The following is a 21,336-nucleotide window of genomic DNA, read 5'->3' on the forward strand; positions in this document are numbered from 1 at the left end:
GCGAAAGTATTGGAGCAGTAGTGAATAGTTCTTTAAGGGTATCAAAGGTTTTCTTGTGCTTTGTCAGACCACTTGAATTTTTGATTAACACTGGTTAATTGGGTTAGTGGTCTGACTATTGAAGAAATTTTTTTAATAAACTTTCGGTAAAAAATTGGCGAAACCAATGAAGCGTTGTAGTGATTTTACAGTGGTGGGAATAGGCCATTCAATAATAGCAGAAATCTTTTCAGGATCCATTTGTATTTTATTAGGAGTGAGTATATAACCTAAGAACTTTATCTTAGAAACATGGAATACGCATTTTTCTAACTTGGCGTATAACTTGTGTTCCTTAAGACGAGTAAGTACCCATCTTACGTGTTTTTTCGTGTTCAGAGGGAGTTTTGGAATATATCAAGATGTCATCTAAGTATATGATAACACAAATGTCCATGAGATCATGGAATATTTCATTAATAAAATGCTGAAATGTTGCGGGAGCATTGCTCAGACCAAACGGCATCACATTATATTGGAAAAGCCCATAGCGGGTTCTAAAGGCGGTTTTCCATTCATGACCTTCTTTCATACGTATGAGGTTATAAGCCCCCTTAAGGTCAAGTTTGGAATAGATAGTTGCTTCATTCAATCGTTCTAATAATTCAGGTATAAGTGGTAGAGGGTATCTGTTTTTAATAGTTATTTCATTTAAAGCTCTATAATCAATGATAGTTCTTATAGTACCGTCTTTATTACGTACCAGAAACATTCCAGCTGATGCTGGTGATGTTGAATGTGATATAAAACCCTTTCTGAGGTTGTCGTCGAGATAAGAGCGTAAATAGGTTAACTCTTCTTGTGATAATGGGTATATTTTACCGTGAGGTATTTGAGACCCTGGTATTATATAAATAGGGCAGTCAAACTCCCTATGAGGAGGGAGATTTTCTGCTTCTTTTAAGTCAAACACCTCTGCCAGATCCTGATAAATTTCTGGTAGTTCTTTTTCTATGGTAGAGATTAGCTGAAAAGGATAACAGGTATTTAAACAGTATGGTGATTCTAAGTTAGCTGTGTGCTTGACCAGTCAATGCTGGGATTATGTTTGTTTAGCCAAGAAAATCCTAGAATAAGAGTATGCATATGGATAGTGATTAAATCAAGGACAGATATTCAGTATGGCCTTTATCAGTAGTCACTAAAAGTGGTATTGTTTGATGTGTAATGGGACCATTTTGTATGTGTGTGCCGTCAATGAGTTTAACAGATACTGGTTGTGCCTTGCAAACAATAGGGATTTTATTTGATTTAACAAAAGATATATCAATATAATTTCCGGCTGCCCAGAATCGATCAACGCTTTAGATCGTATGTTTTTCTGATCCCACTGTAAAGAAAGATCAACAGTCAGTTGAGGGTTTTGAGCAAGGAGTAAAATATTATGTTTTATAAGCATCTTACCCTTTTTTTGTCTTAGAAGATTTGGGCAGTTTGAGACGGAATGTTCCTTTTGCCCACAATATAAACAAAGGTTTTCAGATTTAACGTCTGGCCTTTTCTTCGGGTGTAAGGGGTCCCCTTATAGCTCCAATTTCCATTGGAGTTTGATTGGATGTACCCTTTTCCTGGGTAGGAGTGTAAATGATATGAACGTCGCTGTGTTACATCAAAAGAAGCCCTTTCAGCCTTCCTTTCACGTAGTCTACGATCCAGAGTTGTGCTCAATTTTATGAGACCGTTTAAAGATTCAGGCATCTCCAAGTGGGACAACTCATCTTTTAAAGATTCAGAAAGTCCCAATATGAATTGATTCTTTAAACTTATTTCATTCCATTTAGAATCATCAATCCACATTTGGAACTCAGTGATGTATTCTTCTACGTTCCTTTTTCCTTGTTTCAAAGATCTTAGTTTTGTTTCTGCAGTGATCTGAGTATGAGAGTCCTCATATAAGGATGTCATTGCTAGAAAAAATTCTTCCAAAGAATCAAGTATTGGATGGTTTATTCTCAAAAAATCTATTAGCCCATGAGCGGGGCTCCCCCTGGAGGAAAGAGATAGTGGTGCATACTTTGATTCTTTCAGAATGATAAGTCTTAGGCCTAAGTGAGAAAAGTAAATTACAAGCATTTTTAAAATCTCTATATTCACTTCGTTTTACCAGTGAAGGTTTGTGGGTAATTAATATGTGGTTCAGGTGTTTCTAAACTTTTCACAGGTAAACATTCTTTTATTAGTGTTTTAAGTGCCTTGTTTCTGTTGTAATTCAGTTAAAGCCCTTGCTAAGTATTCCAATTTTTGATTGATATTAGTGATTTCATTCTTTATTTCACTGGGATCCATAATGTTTAGTGGTATGTCCTATATTTTATAGGCCTGAAAATTCTGTGATATTCACAATCACTTTAAATGGTGAATACAATTTTATGGCAAAAAATAAAGGTTTTGTTGCTCTTTTCTTATAATAAGCAAGAAGAAATTACTTGTTCAACTTGTTATATAAGGTGAGGCTTTAGTTTAGTAATTGATTTAATATATATGAAATTATATCTTGCAATAACACATAAGGAAATGTGGAATGTAACTGATATAATAATGATATAACAAGGAGAACCACAGAGAAAATGAGAGTGATAAATGGTTTAAATCACTCAAACGGAAGTTCAATAATATCCAGGATAAAGTTGTTGCTTTTATGTAAGCAAGGTTTTCACGCACTTCACACAAGCACACAATAAAATATGTACAGTCCAAACACACTCTCAAATATCCCAAATACGTATCAAAAGTACTTTTCCAGATGACAGGTTAGTAAACAAAAGAGGCAATTGTATATAGGATTGATACAAACATCATAAGGTAAGTATTTGTGCGTGGAGAGCGGTACTTAGCTTGTAACCAGGGCGGTTGAGGTACCGTGGGTATGAGGAGAGCTGAAAGGAGCTGACAGGCAGGTAGATTGAGCTCCGGTAACCGCTCAGTGTGAGCGCGACTTCAGCGTCTGTAGTATGAAGTTCCGGTAAGCGTAGTAATCTGGCAGGCTGGTTCCGGTAGGGAGTAAAGGTAGCAACAGAATATGCAGCGCATATAGTAAGGATTGAGCTTAAAGACCTGAAAGACTAGTAAAGTCTAAGAGCAAAGTTATTTCACAGGAGACAAAGTGAACTGTGAAGGAACAACTTCAATTTTCAGGCCAGAATGAGGCTAGAATGTGTCCTTAAATAGGAAGGAAGTACTTGAGAGGTGCAAATTTAAAGGTATATCACAGCTTGGGGCTTATGCATTTATAGTGTGCACGCATATTTGCCTCAGGCGAATAGATGTCTACGCACAAGAGGCTAATGTATAAGCACTGTATATAAGGCACTGTATATTAGGGCTGTGTCTGATAATATCAAGTGTTTATAAACATGTTACTTATCCTCCTTTGATTACTGTATTCACTATTCAGAACTTTGGTTTCCTTCTAAAAAAAAAAAAGGGCTCTGCTGGTTTCAAATATCATCATGTCATGGTACTTATGTGTGTGCTCTGTGTACCATGCCAGTGCTGTGCTGCTCACCTTATGCTAAGGATAGACATGTAACTCAATAGAACTGGGGAGGGCTGTACATTTTTAGCCATTTTGGTTCTCTTTGGGCCGAAATTGGGAATTGCACATTTTCAGCGGCCCCAAATTTTTGGTGCATCGCTAGTAGTATTATTCTTTATTTAGTTCTATGTAACAGAATCAGATTTAACCATTTTTGTTTTGTTACCAATTATCAAAATAAAGTATAGTCCTAGAAAACTATTATTATATGCAAAACAGTAAGTCAAGTAATGAACTCAAACAGCAGCTCTAGGCTGGAATTAAATTTGAAATATGCTACACAATAATTTTACCCCAAAAAAAGGTAAAAAAACCGAAAAATGAAATAGCAAAAAATGCCATTTTCGGACATTCATTTGTATTCAGACAGACAATATCACAACTGTAGCATATGTCAATCTGATGATTGGGTGGGGACTCGCAGTACCAAGCCATGAAATAAGTATCTTGGATACTTGCTTGAGCGGAATCCAGCTCCTGTCTAATTGCTATGGTTCATATCCCAGGTATAGACAATTGGGAAGCGGATTATCTCAGCCGTTCAGACTTTACATCTGGGGAGTAATCGCTCCATCAGATGTGTTTTCTCAGATTGTTCAGATGTTGGGTCTTCCAGAAATAGATCTGATGGCTTCCCATCTAAACAAGAAACTTCCTAGGTACCTGTCCAGGTCCAGGGATCCTCAGGGTGCGGAAACAGTGGATGCGTTAGCAGTTCCTTGGTGTTACCAACCTGCTTAAATCTTCCCGCCTCTAGTTCTTCTTCCAAAAGTGATTTCCAAAATCATCATGGATCAATCGTTTGTGTTGCTGGTAGCTGCCAACCTTGGCCACTTCCATTAAGGCTAGACCTTCTGTCGCAAGGTCCGTTTTTCCATCAGGATCTCAAATCATTAAATTTGAAGGTATGGAAATTGAACGCCTAGTGCTTAGTCACAGAGGTTTCTCTGACTCAGTTATTAATACTATGTTACAGGCTCGTAAATCTGTTTCTAGGAAGATTTATTATCGAGTTTGGAAGACTTATATTTCATGGTGTTTCTTCTCATAAATTCTCCTGGCATTATTTTAGAATTCCTAGAATTTTACAGTTTCTTCAGGATGGTTTGGATAAAGGTTTGTCTGCAAGTTCCTTGAAAGGACAAATCTCTGCTCTTTCTGTTTTATTTCACAGAAAGATTGCTAAGCTTCCTGATACTCACTGTTTTGTACAGGCTTTGGTCCATATCAAGCCTGTCATTAAATCAAATCTCTCCTCCTTGGGGTCTTAATTTGGTTTTGAATGCCTTACAGGCTCCTCCTTTTGAGCCTATGCATTCTTTGGACATAAGCAACTTTCTTGGAAAGTGTTGTTCCTTTTGGCCATCTCTTCTGCTAGAAGAGTTTCTGAATTATCTGCTCTTTCTTGTGAATCTCCTTTTCTGGTTTTCCATCAGGATTATGCAGTTTTGCGTACTTCATTTAAATTCTTACCTAAGGTTGTGAATTCTAACAATATTAGTAGAGAAATTGTTGTCCCTTCTTTGTGTCCTAGTCCTAAGAGTTCGTTGGAGAAATCCTTGCATTCTTTGGATGTTGTAAGAGCTTTTAAAATATTATGTTGAAGCTACTTAAGATTTCAGGAAGTCTTCTAGTCTATTTGTTATCTTTTCTGGTTCCAGGAAAGGTCAGAAGGCTTCTGCCATTTCCTTGGCATCTTGGTTAAAGCTTTTGATTCATCAGGCTTATTTGGAGTCGGGTCAGGCCCCGCCTCAGAGAATTATAGCTCATTCTACTAGATCAGTCTCCACGTTGTGGGCCTTTAAGAATGAAGCTTCAGTTGATCAGATTTGCAAAGCAGACACTTGGTCTTCTTTGCATACATTTACTAAATTCTACCGTTTTGATGTATTTGCTTCTTCGGAAGCAGTTTTAGTAGAAAAGTTCTTCAGGCAGCTGTTTCAGTTTGATTCCTCTGCTTATGTTTTAAGTTTTTTTCTTTCATTTATGAGAAAAACTTATTTTTTTGGTTGTGGATTTAATTTTCTCAGAGGAAAATGGGTGTTTATTTTTTTATATCCCTCGCTCTATAGTGACTCTTGTGTGGAGTTCCACATCTTGGGTATTTCTATCCCATACGTCACTAGCTCATGGACTCTTGCCAGTTACATAAAAGAAAACATAATTTATGTAAGAACATACCTGATAAATTCATTTCTTTCATATTGGCAAGAGTTCATGAGACCCACCCTTTTTATGGTGGTTATGATTTTTTTGTTATAAAGCACAATTATTTCCAAATTTCTTGTGTTGATGCTTTTTACTCCTTTCTTTATCACTCCACTACTTGGCTATTCGTTAAACTGAATTGTGGGTGTAGTGAGGGGTGTATTTATAGGCATTTTGAGGTTTGGATACTTTGCCCCCTCTTGGTAGGATTGTATATCCCATACATCACTAGCTCATGGACTCTTGCCAATATGAAAGAAATTAATTTATCAGGTAAGTTCTTACATAAATTGTTGGTTTTTTTTTTTTCATTTTATTCAGGTTAAGTAATATACCAATTGTATTCATAAAGAGCTATATAGATTTTCTTCTTTTTGTTGACAAAAAACACATTGTCTTGTGCAGTCTCTGTCGTATTTGTTTTATAATCCATTGTTTTCATGGAAAAACTGTAATTCCATAAGCAAGTATAGAGATCTTCAATTGATGGGATGTCAGTGACAATTTTATTCTATACAAAGAGACACAGTATGTGTACAAGTGCAATGAAAAGAAGAATATCAAATACACAGAACAATAAATAACAAAGAAAAAGAAAAGAGATAAAAAGAAAAAAGTTGCTTAAGACTTGGGGTTTGTCATAACATTCATTAGATGGAAATATACTAACAAGAGTTATGATAAGAGTCTCACACAAAATTACTCTTCTTGACTAAGTTCAGAGTGTTTATATTGTTCCCACAGAAACATCATATCATAATAAGTATTCAGTTTCCCAGTTTTAAAGTAGTGGAAACTTTTCCAGAATTAGTGTTCTGTTTACTAGATTTTACCAGTCTGAAGGGGGGGGGGGATGGGGGAGGGATTTCCAGAGTTTAGGCATTGTTAAGCTGCATTTATCAAGATTTAAAATGGAAATTGTTTAATTTTACAAGGTATGTCTGAAAGAATATTGAACATAAAAACTTCTGGTGAGAACTTTGTTTTAATACCTATGATTTTGTAAATTTGGGTGTGAACCTGATTTCAAAATAGAAAGAGAACTTCACAGCTCCACAATATGTGTAACATGTTGCCCCTTTTCATTACATCCTCTCCAAACATTTGTTACTGGCATTACAAAACATATGTTTACATTTTTTTGTATTAAAATACCACCTAGTTATCATTTTTATATTAGTTTCCCAGGATTGGAGATGAGTGGGAAGAATTAGCGGGTAGCATTCATAAAGTCCATTGTTTCTTAACTTTTTGTTGGTTTAGTTCTTTCCCCCCAGCTACGAACATAATGGGGAATTGGAGGGTAAATATGACTGTAGAAGACATATGCACATTAGGGAGATTTTGAAAATTTGTGTGTCGGTCATAATTCCCCTAAAAGAACTATCTTTTAGGGGAATTATGGTCGACACACAAATTTTCAAAAATTGTTAAAGGTCTCTATACTGTCCTCACTACTGATAGCTAGAGAGCTAGTTAACAAACAGACAGAAATAGCCTTGTGTTTATTCAAACTGATTTTACTTCTGAATAGTTATTTTTGTAAAACTGCAATACAATAAGAAAAGTTGAAAATACAATATGTACTTACACGTGGTGCTTGCAATACATACAATAATACATGTTTCTAACACAGAGCTTACATTTAAACCTTACAGCAAAATAACAATGCAATTCAAATGTACAATGAACTCTTAGCCAACAATAAATAATTTACAGGCATATGTATATCTATGGGCAAATATGAAGAGCTGAGTTCCATGCTTCTAGAAGCTAAGATGTCTGCTGTGAAACTAAAAGTTAAAACTTTTTATTAACAAACTTTATTAACACTTCCTGTTTCATTCTTGAGAGGAACTAAACTGTAATTGCAATATAAAACCACCAGATGTCATCAACATAATAACCATATAATAGACAAAACACTCCCTGCCTAGGTATAAACATATACCACTACTACATGATCTATAAATTACTATTAAATTCAACCAGATAACTCTTTACTTTGAAAAAGAAAAATTAAATCTGACACAAGTCTGAGATATACTTTAGCAGCCCCTTGCAAATTTTACCATCACCACTAGGAATGGCTTTTACAATAGATCCATTGGCCATTCATTGTGCTTTACTTGAGAGTCTTTCAACAATACAAGATCTCCTTCTTAAACATTTGGTTTCTCCTCTTTTCCACTTTCTTCTTGTTTGGAGTGATGACAGGTACTCTTGCCTCCAATGTTTCCAAAAGGTATCCGCAAGATTCTGAACTTGCTTCCACAAAGTTCTTTCAAGGTGAACTCACCAGGTGGAGCTGATGTTGCACAAGCCTTTTGAGTCAAGAGAATTGCTGGTGTAAGAATTCATTATAGCTTCAGCCATCAATGTGAGTAAGCACTTCATGGGACAGTCGAGTGTTTGTGCTTTGCATAAACATTGAGTCTAGAATACGTCTAGCCACACCAATCATTCTCTCCCACATTCCTCCCATATGAGATGAGTGGGGGGCATTGAAAGTCCAGGTGCAACCCTGATCCAGTAGATAGTTTTTAATCTAAGGATCATCTGAGTTAATTTGTAGTTCCTTACAGTCTCCTACAAAGTTTTGTCCGTAGTTCCTTACAGGCTTCTAGGCTTTTGTCAGATTGGAATTGCTTAACTGGTCCACAAAGGGAAAGAAATCTTCTTAGAGCATTACTGAAGCTTGAAGATGACATGGATTCGATCAGCTCCAAATGAAATGCTCTAGTGCTTATACAAGTGAACATCACAGCCCATCTCTTATGTTCTGCAGAGTGTCCTCTAGTATAGCGAGATACTACATTCCAAGGACCAAAAACATCAAGCCCTACATGTGAGAATGGAGGAGCTACAGTAAGTCTGTCTGTCGGGAGATCTGACATCTTCTGTTCCTGCAGCCTTCCTCTCAGCTTCTTACAGGTGACACACTTGTGGACAACACTGGAAATAAGATTTCTTCATGTAATTGGCAAGAGTCCATGAGCTAGTGACGTATGGGATATACATTCCTACCAGGAGGGCAAAGTTTCCCAAACCTCAAAATGCCTATAAATACACCCCTCACACACCCACAATTCAGTTTTACAAACTTTGCCTCCCATGGAGGTGGTGAAGTAAGTTTGTGCTAGATTTCTACGTTGATATGCGATTCGCAGCAGGCTGAAGCCCGGTTCCTCTCAGAGTGCAGTGAATGTCAGAGGGATGTGAAGAGAGTATTGCCTATTTCAATACCATGGTCTTCCTCTAGGGGATCTATTTCATAGGTTCTCTGTTATCGGTCGTAGAGATTTCTTCTCCTACCTCCCTTTTCAGATCGACGATATACTCTTATATACCATTTCCTCTACTGATTCTCGTTTCAGTACTGGTTTGGCTATCTACTATATGTAGATGAGTGTCTTATGGTAAGTAAGTCTTATTTTATTTATGACACTCTAAGCTATGGTTGGGCACTTTATATGTAAAGTTCTAAATATATGTTTTAAACTTATATTTGCCATGATTCAGGATAATCAGTGTTCCTTCTTTCAGACTGCCAGTTTCATTTTTTGGAAAAATGCATATGAACGAAATATTTTTCTTACCTTAAAATTTTCAATTGACTTTTTTCTTCTAAATTGCGGGCTGTTAGGCTCGCAGGTGCAGAAAATGCTACAATTTATTGCGTCATTTTTGGCACAAGACTTTTTTGGCGCGAGAATATCGTCATTTCCGGCGTCATAGTTGGCGCCGGAAGTTTTCACGTAGTTGCGTCATTTTTTACGCATGTTTGTTGCAGACATTTTTTTTGGCACCAAAAAATGTGGGCGTCATACTTGGCGCCAGTTTTTTTTCATTATTTCAGTCTCACTTTTTAGTTGCTTCTGGTTTCTAGAGGCTTGTTTTCTTTTGCATTTTTTTCCATTCCTGAAACTGTCATTTAAGGAATTTTAATAATTTTGCTTTATATGTATTTTCTATTACATATTGCAAGATGTCACTACCTGACCCTGGATCAGAATCTACTTCTGGAAAGACGCTGCCTGATGTTGGTTCTACCAAAGCTAGTGCATTTGTTGTAAATTTTTGGTAACTGTTCCTCCGGCTGTAGTTTGTGTTAGTTGTCATGATAAACTATCTAACGCGGATAATATTTCCATTAGTAATAATCCATTACCTGTTTTTGTTCCTTCAACATCTAATGTCAGGATGTTCCTGTTAATGTTAAAGAATGTGTTTCTAATTCTATTCGGAAGGCTCTGTCTGTTATTCTTCTTCTAGTAAACGTAAAAGGTCTTTTAAAACTTCTCATATTCAGATGAATTTTTAAATGACCGCCATCATTCTGACTTATCTAACTCTGATGAGGATGTATCTGGTTCAGAAGATTCTGCCTCAGATATTGACACTGATAAATCCTCATATTTGTTTAAGATCGAGTTTGTTCGTTCTTTTCTTAAATAAGTGTTTGATTGCATTAGATATGGAGGAGTCTAGTCCTCTTGATATTAAAACTAATAAGCGTTTAAAATTCAGTTTTTAAACCTCATGTAGTTATTCCAGAAGTTTTTCCAGTTCCTGATGCTATTTCAGAAGTAATTTCTAGGGAATGGAATAGTCTGGGTACTTCATTTACTCCTTCTGGTTGGAGGCTCTAGCGCAACAAGTGTCAGACCATAATGCTTATAGCATTGTTTAAACTTCTTCAACTTGCTAATAACTTTGTTTGTGATGCCATTTTTGATATCATTAGGATTGATGTCAGGTATATGTCTTTAGCTATTTTAGCTAGAAGAGCTTTATGGCTTAAATCTGGAATGCAGATATGACTTCTAAGTCAACGTTGCTTTCCTCTTTCTTTCCCAAGGTAATAAATTATTTGGTTCTCAGTTGGATTCAATAATTTCAACTGTTACTGGGGGGAAGGGAGCTTTTTTGCCTCAGGACAAAAAATCTAAAGGTAAATATAGGGCTGCTAATCGTTTTTCGTTCCTTTCGTCAGAATAAGGAACAGAAGCCTGACCCTTCCCCTAAAGGAACAGTTTCCGTTTGGAAACCTTCTCCAGCCTGGGAATAAATCCAAGCCTTTTAGAAAGTCAAAACCAGCTCCCAAATCTGCATGAAGGTGCGACCCTCATTCCAGTACAGCTGGTAGGGGGGCATCAAAGATGTTTGGATCAATTCGACTCAAAATCTTTGGATTCAGAACATTGTTTCTCAAGGGTACAGAATAGGTTTTCAAGGTAAGACCGCCTGTGAGAAGATTTTTTCCTCTCACGAATTCCAGTAAACCCAGTAAAGGCTCAGGCGTTTCTGAAATGTGTTTCAGACCTGTAGTCGGCTGGGGTAATTGTGCAGTTCCAGATCTTGAACGGGGTCTCGGGTTTTATTCAAATCTGTTCATTGTACCAAAGAAGGAGAATTCTTTCAGACCAGTTCTGGATCTAAAAATATTGAATCGTTATGTAAGGGATACCAACTTTCAAATGGTGACTATAAGGACTATTCTGCCTTTTGTTCAGCAAGGGCATTATATGTCTACAATAGACTTACAGGATGCATATTTCCATATTCCAATTCATCCAGACCACTATCAGTTCCTGAGATTCTCTTTTCTAGACAAGCATTACCAGTTTGTTGCTCTTCCTTTTGGCCTAGCAACAGCTCCAAGGATCTTTTCAAAGTTTTTCGGTGCCTTCTCTCTGTAATCAGAGAACAGGGGTATTGCGGTATTTCCTTATTTGGACGATATCTTGGTACTTGCTCAGTCTTTACATCTGCAGAATCTCATACGATTCAACTGTGTTGTTTCTTCAAAGACATGTTGGATGATCAATTTACCAAAGAGTTCCTTGATTCCTCAGACAAGGGTAACCTTTTTGGGGTTTCCAAATAGATTCAGTGTCCATGACTTTGTCTCTAACAGAAAGAGATGTCTGAAATTGATTTCAGCCTGTCGAAACCTTCAGTCTCAATCATTCCCTTCGGTAGCTTTGTGCATGGAAATTCTAGGTCTCATGACTGCTGCATCGGACGCGTTCCCCTTTGCTCGTTTTCACATGAGACCTCTCCAGCTTTGTATGCTGAGCCAATGGTGCAGGGATTATACAAAGATATCACAATTAATATCCTTAATCCCAATATTCGATCTTCTCCTGACTTGGTGGTTGGATCACCATCGTTTAATTTAAGGGGCTTCTTTTGTTCGTCCAACCTGGACTGTGATCTCAACAGATGCAAGTCTTTCAGGTTGGGGAGCTGTATGGGGATCTCTGACAGGGCAGGGGGTTTGGAAATCTCAGGAGGCGAGATTACCAATCAACATTTTGGAACTCCCGTGCGATTTTCAGAGCTCTTCAGTTCTGGCCTCTTCTGAAGAGAGAATCGTTTATTTGTTTTCAGACAGACAATGTCACAACCGTGGCGTATGTCAATCATCAAGATGGAACTCACAGTCCTCAGGCTATGAAAGAAGTATCTCGGATACTTGTATGGGCAGAATCCAGCTCTGTCTAATCTCTTCGGTTCACATCCCAGGTATAGACAATTGGGAAGCGGATTATCTCAGTCACCAGACATTACATCCGGGCGAATGGTCTCTTCACCCAGAGGTATTTCTTCAGATTGTTCAAGTCTGGGACTTCCAGAAATAGATCTGATGGCTTCTCATCTAAACAAGAAACTTCCCAGGTATCTGTCCAGATCCAGGGATCCTGAGGCGGAAGCGGTGGATGCGTTGTCACTTCCCTGGAATTATCAACCTGCTTATATCTTTCCGCCTCTAGTTCTTCTTCCAAAAGCGATTTCCAAAATCCTAATGGAGCGTTCGTTTGTACTGCTGGTGGCTCCAGCATGGCCACACAGGTTTTGGTATGCGGATCTCGTCCGGATGGCCAGTTGCCAACCTTGGACACTCCCGTTAAGGCCAGACCTTCTATCTCAAGGCCCATTTTTCCATCAGGATCTCAAATCATTAAATTTGAAGGTATGGAGATTGAACGCTTGATACTTAGTCATAGAGGTTTCTCTGACTCAGTGATTAATACTATGTTACAGGCTCGTAAATCTATGTCTAGAAAGATTTATTACCGAGTTTGGAAGACTTACATTTCTTGGTTTTCTTCTCATAAATTCTCTTGGCATTCTTTCAGAATTCTAGAATTTTACAGTTTCTTCAGGATGGTTTGGATAAGGGTTTGTCTGCAAGTTCTTTGAAAGGACAAATCTCTGCTCTTTCTGTTCTTTTTCACAGAAAGATTGCTAATCATCCTGATATTCATTGTTTTGTACAGGCTTTGGTTCGTATCAAGCCTGTCATTAAGTCAATCTCTCCTCCTTGGAGTCTTAATTTGGTTCTGAGGGCTTTACAGGCTCCTCCGTTTGAACCTATGCATTCTCTGATATTAAATTACTTTCTTGGAAAGTTTTGTTCCTTTTGGCCATCTCTTCTGCTAGAAGAGTTTCTGAGTTATCTGCTCTTTCTTGGGAATCTCCTTTTCTGATTTTTCATCATGTTGCGGACGTCATTTAAATTTATACCTAAAGTTGTGAATTCTAACAACATTAGTAGAGAAATTATTGTCCCTTCATTGTGTCCTAAATCCTAAGAATTCTCTGGAGAGATCTTTACATTCTTTGGATGTAGTAAGAGCTTTGAAATATTATGTTGAAGCTACTAAAGATTTCAGAAAGACTTCTAGTCTATTTGTTATCTTTTCTGGTTCTAGGAAAGGTCAGAAGGCTTCTGCCATTTCTTTGGCGTCTTGGTTAAAGTCTTTGAAATTGGTCTTCTTTGCATACTTTTACTAAATTCTACCATTTTGATGTTTTTTTCTTCTTCAGAAGCAGTTTTTGGTAGAAAAGTACTTCAGGCAGCTGTTTCAGTTTGATTCTTCTGCTTATAATTTCATTTTTTTTCATTATAAGATTAAAAGTTTTTGATTTGGGTTGAGGATTATTTTTTTCAGCGGAATTGGCTGTCTTTATTTTATCCCTCCCTCTCTAGTGACTCTTGCGTGGAAGTTCCACATCTTGGGTATCTGCTATCCCATACGTCACTAGCTCATGGACTCTTGCTAATTACATGAATGAAAACATAATTTATGTAAGAACTTACCTGATAAATTCATTTCTTTCATATTGGCAAGAGTCCATGAGGCCCACCCTTTTTGTGGTGGTTATGATTTTTTTGTATAAAGCACAATTATTCAAATTCCTTGTTTGATGCTTTCGCTCCTTTCTTATCACCCCACTTCTTGGCTATTCGTTAAACTGAATTGTGGGTGTGGTGAGGGGTGTATTTATAGGCATTTTTGAGGTTTGGGAAACTTTGCCCCTCCTGGTAGGAATGTATATCCCATACGTCACTAGCTCATGGACTCTTTCCAATATGAAAGAAATTAATTTATCAGGTAAGTTCTTACATAAATTATGTTTTCTTTCATGTTCATCTGTTAAAAATGCAAATAGACCTTGTAAGTAGGATTCCAAGTTAGAAGCTTTAACTGTTTCTGTAACACCTCTTATTCTGATATTGTGACGGCGGCTTCTCTAAGTCAACAATTTATTTTCCATCTGCAGTATGGTTTCCTTTTGTTTAATCAGGCGGGTGCGCAAATTGTTCAAGAATGAACTATGAAGTTCAGAGTCACCTTCCAGCTTTTCCACCCTCTGTCCCACATCTGAGAGCTCTTTTTTAATTTCAGAAATCTCACGGATATGTTGCTTTACTTGGGAGATTAGAGTACAAAAATCTTTTTTAGATGGTAAAGAAACAAAGAAAACTTTAGGAATTGCAGTATTAAAGTGTTCAGATTCTGAATCTAAGGAGACTCTAGGCTGTGGTTCTGAGGGAGTGTGCTAATGGAGTTGGGATAGGGTCTAGACTTTTAAAAATGTTATTTACAGTAGGTGTTGTAGTTGCCTGTTTCTTTGCTGATATATTAGCTTAATTAGCTTTTTAGCAGACATAGTGCAAGAGGAACAAAGAGATGGCGTTGTAGAGGTCAGAGTGGGGGTCACCCAAATGATTTCTATATGGGTAGTGATTGCTAGACAATGAATCAGGAAATTAAGGTGGTTTTATCCTGAGTACCTAGATCGAGTATTTGAGTGTAACATGGATCCCACAATTGTAGCAGAGGTAACAGTGTTATTTTGTGCAACTCTTTTGCACTGAAGTTGATACAGATTACTTATTACACTGGGATCAGATACCAGTGATCAAGGAAGTGCAGGGACCAGTAAACTGTAAGAGAGTTTATTGCCTTTAAATAGTATATTCCATTTTAGTTATTGGAGGAACTAAACTTTATTTACTATAAAGTATAACTTTAAACATGTAGCCTGTGTCTTAGGCCGTAATGGAAAAAGTAGACAGATGTCATAGGATGTTTGTTATAATGTTCAGTTTGATGAACAGCTTGGCTAAAATTAATTAACAGTTTGTTAAGTATAAATTAACTCCTAGTTGTTTAGTGTGACAAGAGGACGGTTTTACTGTATGGCATTGTGAAAATATCATGGTGGCAAAGTAAGTGCAATGGTTATAGTGGTCAGCTATCTGTTGAGTTTCTGCAATTGCTGGTCCAGTCCTGAATGGATGTCTCCCTCTATGAAAGCTGCGTGTTCCAAGAGTGAGTGCATAGAGAGGCTTGATGCGACTAGTAAAGGTGCCACACAGCTATGCGGCCTACTCTCTTGACGTACCCCGCAGCCGTAATGCTCCGGTGATCAAAAATTGACCCTCTCAGATTAGGAGGGGTCTGACCTGCCTTTAAGTAAGCTTCTGCTTTATATTTGGCTTCTTGGTTAAAGCTTTTGATTTATGGAGCTTACTTAAAGGCAGGTCAGGCCCCTCTAATCGGATTACTGCTCATTCTACTAGATCATTGGCTACTTCTTGGGCTTTCAAGAATGAAGCTTCTGTTGACCAAATTTGCATGGCAGCTACTTGGACTTCTTTGCATACTTTCACAAACTTCTACATTTTGATGTTTTCGCTTCTTCTGCCACAGCTTTTGGTAAAAAGGTCCTGTCTGGCTGTTGTTTCTTTGTAATTTTGGCTGGTTGGTTGGTGTTAAGTGCATGGGAAAAAAAAGTTAAACATATGTACTTTCTTTTTACGGTTTTGGATTTAATTTCCTTATGGGTAAAAAGATTTTTCTTATCCCTCCGTATCTTTTTTCTTACCTGTGACTCTCCACAGATTTGGTATTGATTTTTAGGAGTAATGGATCTTGAACTCTCACCACCTTTATGAATGAAAACATAATTTATGCTTATCTGAAAAATGTATTTCTTTTATGGTAGTAAGAGTCCACAAGACCTCACCCTGTTTTTGGTGATGTGTTTTTATGTTGTGGCACATCTTTTTTCCCTGCTCCTATATTTTTTGCTGTTTTATTTATTTTCCTACCTTTTTTTGCTTGGCTATACGTCAAGACTAAGTAGCATAGAGGTGGGAGGGGTATATAGAGCGCTTCAAAGGTAAATAAGTGTGTGAAGCGCTAAGGCTTAGCCCACCTGGCCAATCTACGAGTAACTGTCTCCTTCCCAGACAGTGAAAACAAACAAATGGTTACAATATGGTTTGTAGATGGCGCTATAAAGCTATGGGAAAAAGACTCAATACTACACTACGATACACTATAAGAATACACTTGAGACAATCTGTAAATATATAGAATAATAAACAATTTATTCAGATGCTAAAAAATAAAAAGAATAACAACCACATATAATAGCACTTTAAAATCTATACGATTCAATCACAACTCATTCAGAATACACACTCATTTCAAAAGCAGGTTTAAACAATTCATGAATTAATATATAGACCCTTTGGTAAAAAGATAAATATAAAAATGATGTATAAAAAATGATATATAACAAATTACTTAAAAACTGTCTTTTTGGGTTTAATCGGGTCTCCAGATAGAGTTTAGAATCTAAAACATATATCGGGTGTTTCTACACACAGATCTCTTCTTGTAAAAAGATTTTACCCTTAATTTACACTCAGTTGGTGTCTAATTTCTCCAAACAATCCTTTCTTTAGAGGTGATTTTTCCACAGTCAATTATTTCCTTAAGGGGTTTTTTTCCCACAGTTAATTAATTCTTGCACTTTTGTTTCTATTTGATACAACTCAGGCAAAGGTGCTTTGAGCAGAAAATATTACGATAGTGAAAGATAGATACTTAGATGTATGTGCACATTTATCACTTAAAACTTCCGTTGGCAAAGATGATATAGTTGTAGTCTTACCGCCTTGGTGTAGCACTTGTCTCCAGGTACAGAGCTCTCACCTGCGGATTAGTCCGGTATTTCGGTTTGCGGCTTGTTCTTTCCCCGGGAGTTCTCGCGCTGCTAGCAAAGCGCCTGACGTCACCGGGTCCGATCTGCTTGGTCAACTCCTATATGGTGAGTGGAATACTTGCGCAAGTATTATAGATAGTGTCCCGTCTCTTCTCCAAAGCCCTTTACTCACTCTCTAGCAAGATCCTTGAAAAAGCCCCGTCTGTAAGGGGTGAAACGCGTAGAAATACTGTGGAAAAACTGTGGATCTATTCGGAGAAATTGGAAAACGTAAGCCCGGACCTGTCTCCACTCTGCGTACCGAAGTACTAAGTGCAGAGAGTGAGTAAAGGGCTTTGGAGAAGAGACGGACACTATCTATAATACTTGCGCAAGTATTCCACTCACCATATAGGAGTTGACAAGCAGATCGGACCCGGTGACGTCAGGCGCTTTGCTAGCAGCGCGAGAACTCCCGGGGGAAAGAACAAGCCGCAAACCGAAATACCGGACTAATCCGCAGGTGAGAGCTCTGTACCTGGAGACAAGTGCTACACCAAGGCGGTAAGACTACAACTATATCATCTTTGCCAACGGAAGTTTTAAGTGATAAATGTGCACATACATCTAAGTATCTATCTTTCACTATCGTAATATTTTCTGCTCAAAGCACCTTTGCCTGAGTTGTATCAAATAGAAACAAAAGTGCAAGAATTAATTAACTGTGGGAAAAAAACCCCTTAAGGAAATAATTGACTGTGGAAAAATCACCTCTAAAGAAAGGATTGTTTGGAGAAATTAGACACCAACTGAGTGTAAATTAAGGGTAAAATCTTTTTACAAGAAGAGATCTGTGTGTAGAAACACCCGATATATGTTTAGATTCTAAACTCTATCTGGAGACCGATTAACCCAAAAAGACAGTTTTTAAGTAATTTGTTATATATCATTTTTTATACATCATTTTTATATTTATCTTTTTACCAAAGGGTCTATATATTAATTCATGAATTGTTTAAACCTGCTTTTGAATGAGTGTGTATTCTGAATGAGTTGTGATTGAATCGTATAGATTTTAAAGTGCTATTATATGTGGTTGTTATTCTTTTTATTTTTTAGCATCTGAATAAATTGTTTATTATTCTATATATTTACAGATTGTCTCAAGTGTATTCTTATAGTGTATCGTAGTGTAGTATTGAGTCTTTTTCCCATAGCTTATAGCGCCATCTACAAACCATATTGTAACCATTTATATAGAGCGCTTGGAATTTGGAAATCTTTTCCTTTTCTTAGTGACAGAAAGGTATTCCCAGGAGTAATGGATTATTTTATCTGGATAGTATAAATTATGTTATATATATATATATATATATATATATATATATATATATATATATATTTATATATATATATATATAATCTTCCCAGATTTGCAAACTATTTTATAAGCCTTTAATTTACATCAGTCTCCTAAATTTGCTTACAAACCTTTAACTTATATCAGTCTCCCAAATTTGCTTACAAGCCTTTAAACTTATATCAGTCTCCCAGATTTGCAAACGAGGTAAATTCATCTGACTGATCTCTTCAATCAAGATATCGTTGGATTATTTCTTTTATCTGTTAGGTTATTCTGGAATTGTTTATAACTCTCATTGCAATATTCTAATTTACTCTCATCCCCTTGTTTCAAGCTCCTCCTCCCCCAATACTTTATTACCAGGAATGATACAAGCCTTTAACTTGCATCCTTTCCCAACACCTTCCATCCAGTTTTTTTCTTAAAGGACCACTAAACACAATATATTTCCATTATCAATAAATGCATAATAAAAAGGTAATTCAAAAGCACTCAGTTTGAATTTCAAAAGAGTAGTAAATACTGTTCTGATGTCAGTTAGTTACATTTTGGTTCCTAATGCATCTTGTGACAGCTATTAGTCAATCACAAAATGCATATAGGTCCTGTTAATCTTGCACATGCTCAGTAGGAGCTGGTGTCTCAAGAAGTGTGCATTTAAAAATATTGTGCTCATTTAGATAACAGAAGTTAATTGGAAAGTTGTTTAAAATTGTGTGCTTTATCTGTTGAAATGTATTAATTTAACTATAAATTGACTGTCCCTTTATCTAGTTTACAACACCTCTTAACAGTAATTAGCTGCTGTTTTAACTAATGATCCAAGATAAAGTATTTCACATTCATAGCATTTTTACTGACACTCTACCACGTTATGCCTTCACTTTCCAAACCTCATTTGCTCATGCACCACACATTTTCTTAACTTATTGTTCCTTATGTCATCACTGCTTCTCAGTTAACCCTGCAATATATCAAACTTATTTCCCATCTCCCTTACCTTTTGTGTCCATTCCCTCTCCTTTAGATTGTAAGCTTGAGGGCTACTCTTACTTTGTATGTAAGAGAACTACTATTGTTTGTGCTCAAGGGCGGGGCATCCCTCTTCTTTTATATAACTCAACTATTACACCCTTACAAATTTAATGCACCATTATTGTACTTGTTTGTGTATGTAATGCATCCAAGTAATGTTTTGAACTTCTCTAGTTAGGGGTTAAAATTTAATAGCCCATAGGGAAAAACTTACTACTTACTAGTCCACTCAATGTTAAAGATAGTAAAAAGTCAAACTTCTAAGTTATCCGCTGCAATTTCTAAGTCACCTGGGACTAGTGGACCACTTAAAATTTCTAACCCTGTGTTTATTTGTGTGTGTATATTTTTTTGTTTTTTCATTTAGCTTTATCATGTTAAGGTTATGCTTTATTTTTATACAGGTGTCTCCAGTTTCTTACCTGCGTATTGTGGACCAGCCCAGTCCTTTGTATAGGAAATAGTCCATTCTCTTTCTGCTTTTCCTTTGGGACTAACATTAAATTTGTCAGTCCAATTCCATGACAACACTGGAGATATATTTCACTCTCAGAATGCTATTCTCAACTTTGCAGCTAACAGGTACCTGATTTTTTTTTTTTTATTTTTTTTTTTTTTAAATTCAACATAATCAATGGCAATAAAACAAAAATGTACACTAAATCATAGACGGCAAGATAAACTAGCAGATTAGGAGAAGTAGATGACTTAATGTGGAATTAGTTTGTTTTGTCATGTAGCCATACAATGCGCATATGTAGATTGAACTAATAAGAACTCTTAGGGCAGTGTTTTTCAACCAGTGTGCCGTGGCACACTAGTGTGCCATGAGAGATCCTCAGTTGTGCCACGGCAGACTGACAACAGTGCGGGGGTGTTCCCTCTTTCAAATTTTTAAATATTGGGAGGTATGTGACAGGCTCATCAGGCATCATTTACAACCATGACATTGACAGACAATCATTACGATTGTTTGTGAATGAATGTCAATATGTCATGTATAGTTTTGTAGGAGGCATGGCATGACTGCACAGTACAGTGTGTGTATACAAGAATAAAGGCACCTTTTAGCTTTTACACATCTGCACACAAACTGTTAAGAAAAGAAGTAAAGTAAAGAATCCTTAAAGTGAATGTAAATCTTCATGAATTAGTGCCCTGTTTTTTTAAAATACTATTAAAAACAGGGGCACTTTCATTCATGAAAGTTTACATTGCACAGTGGAGGCTCCTCTATAGGAGCACTTGAGCACGTGAACCCCCTGGGCCTGACCCGACCCCTGATGGCCCCCTGACCCCTGATAAGCAAAAAGAAAAAGTGAGAAATAAAATAAATAAATACATTTTTAAACTTTTTTTGCTGATTAAATAAAAAAATACTCCTGAAATACTCCAGGCTCCACTGCAGTTACAAGTAAAAACATTAAATTTGCCTTATTTAGGCTGAAAGTGGAATGGGCATTTGCCTAATACTTCTATCTATCGCACATGATGTGGCAGTGCGATAGCTAGAAGTATAGGCAAAAGCTCTTTCCACTTTAAAGCTGCATTGACAGCAGTGCCACCTACAGGCCAGCCCATAGGTCTCATAACCGCACAGCTCTTTGTGTGCGAGAGCCAGCTGTCACGTGACACTAGCACACTAAGAGCTGTGTGTGTGGAGGCAGTAGCGTCACTAGGGGGTGTGGCCCGCCACCGGGGTGACACTGGTGGGTTTTTCCCATTTGAGAGTTTACGATCGCCGCGAGTGCTGCATGTCCTGATGGATCAGGATTATCACTACGGTGAGTCATTGCGTACAGTTAGGTGTTATATCTCCAATTTATTTGCTGAACTTTGTAACTAAGTCTTATATTAAATACAT

The 21,336-nt window shown here is 37.1% G+C and overlaps 1 protein-coding gene across 1 annotated transcript in view; it reads left to right on the top strand.

Moving 5' to 3' along the window:
- The window catches only part of NUP210 (nucleoporin 210), a 1,597,588-nt gene that overhangs the window by 1,126,220 nt on the left and 450,032 nt on the right, over positions 1-21,336 (top strand). The window contains 2 exon segments of the mRNA XM_053721041.1: positions 19,877-19,925; positions 19,928-20,054. Coding sequence (XP_053577016.1) covers positions 19,877-19,925; positions 19,928-20,054 — 176 coding nt within the window.

This window comes from Bombina bombina, chromosome 7 (assembly GCF_027579735.1).
Source record: "Bombina bombina isolate aBomBom1 chromosome 7, aBomBom1.pri, whole genome shotgun sequence".
In the NCBI taxonomy this organism is placed as follows: domain Eukaryota; kingdom Metazoa; phylum Chordata; class Amphibia; order Anura; family Bombinatoridae; genus Bombina; species Bombina bombina.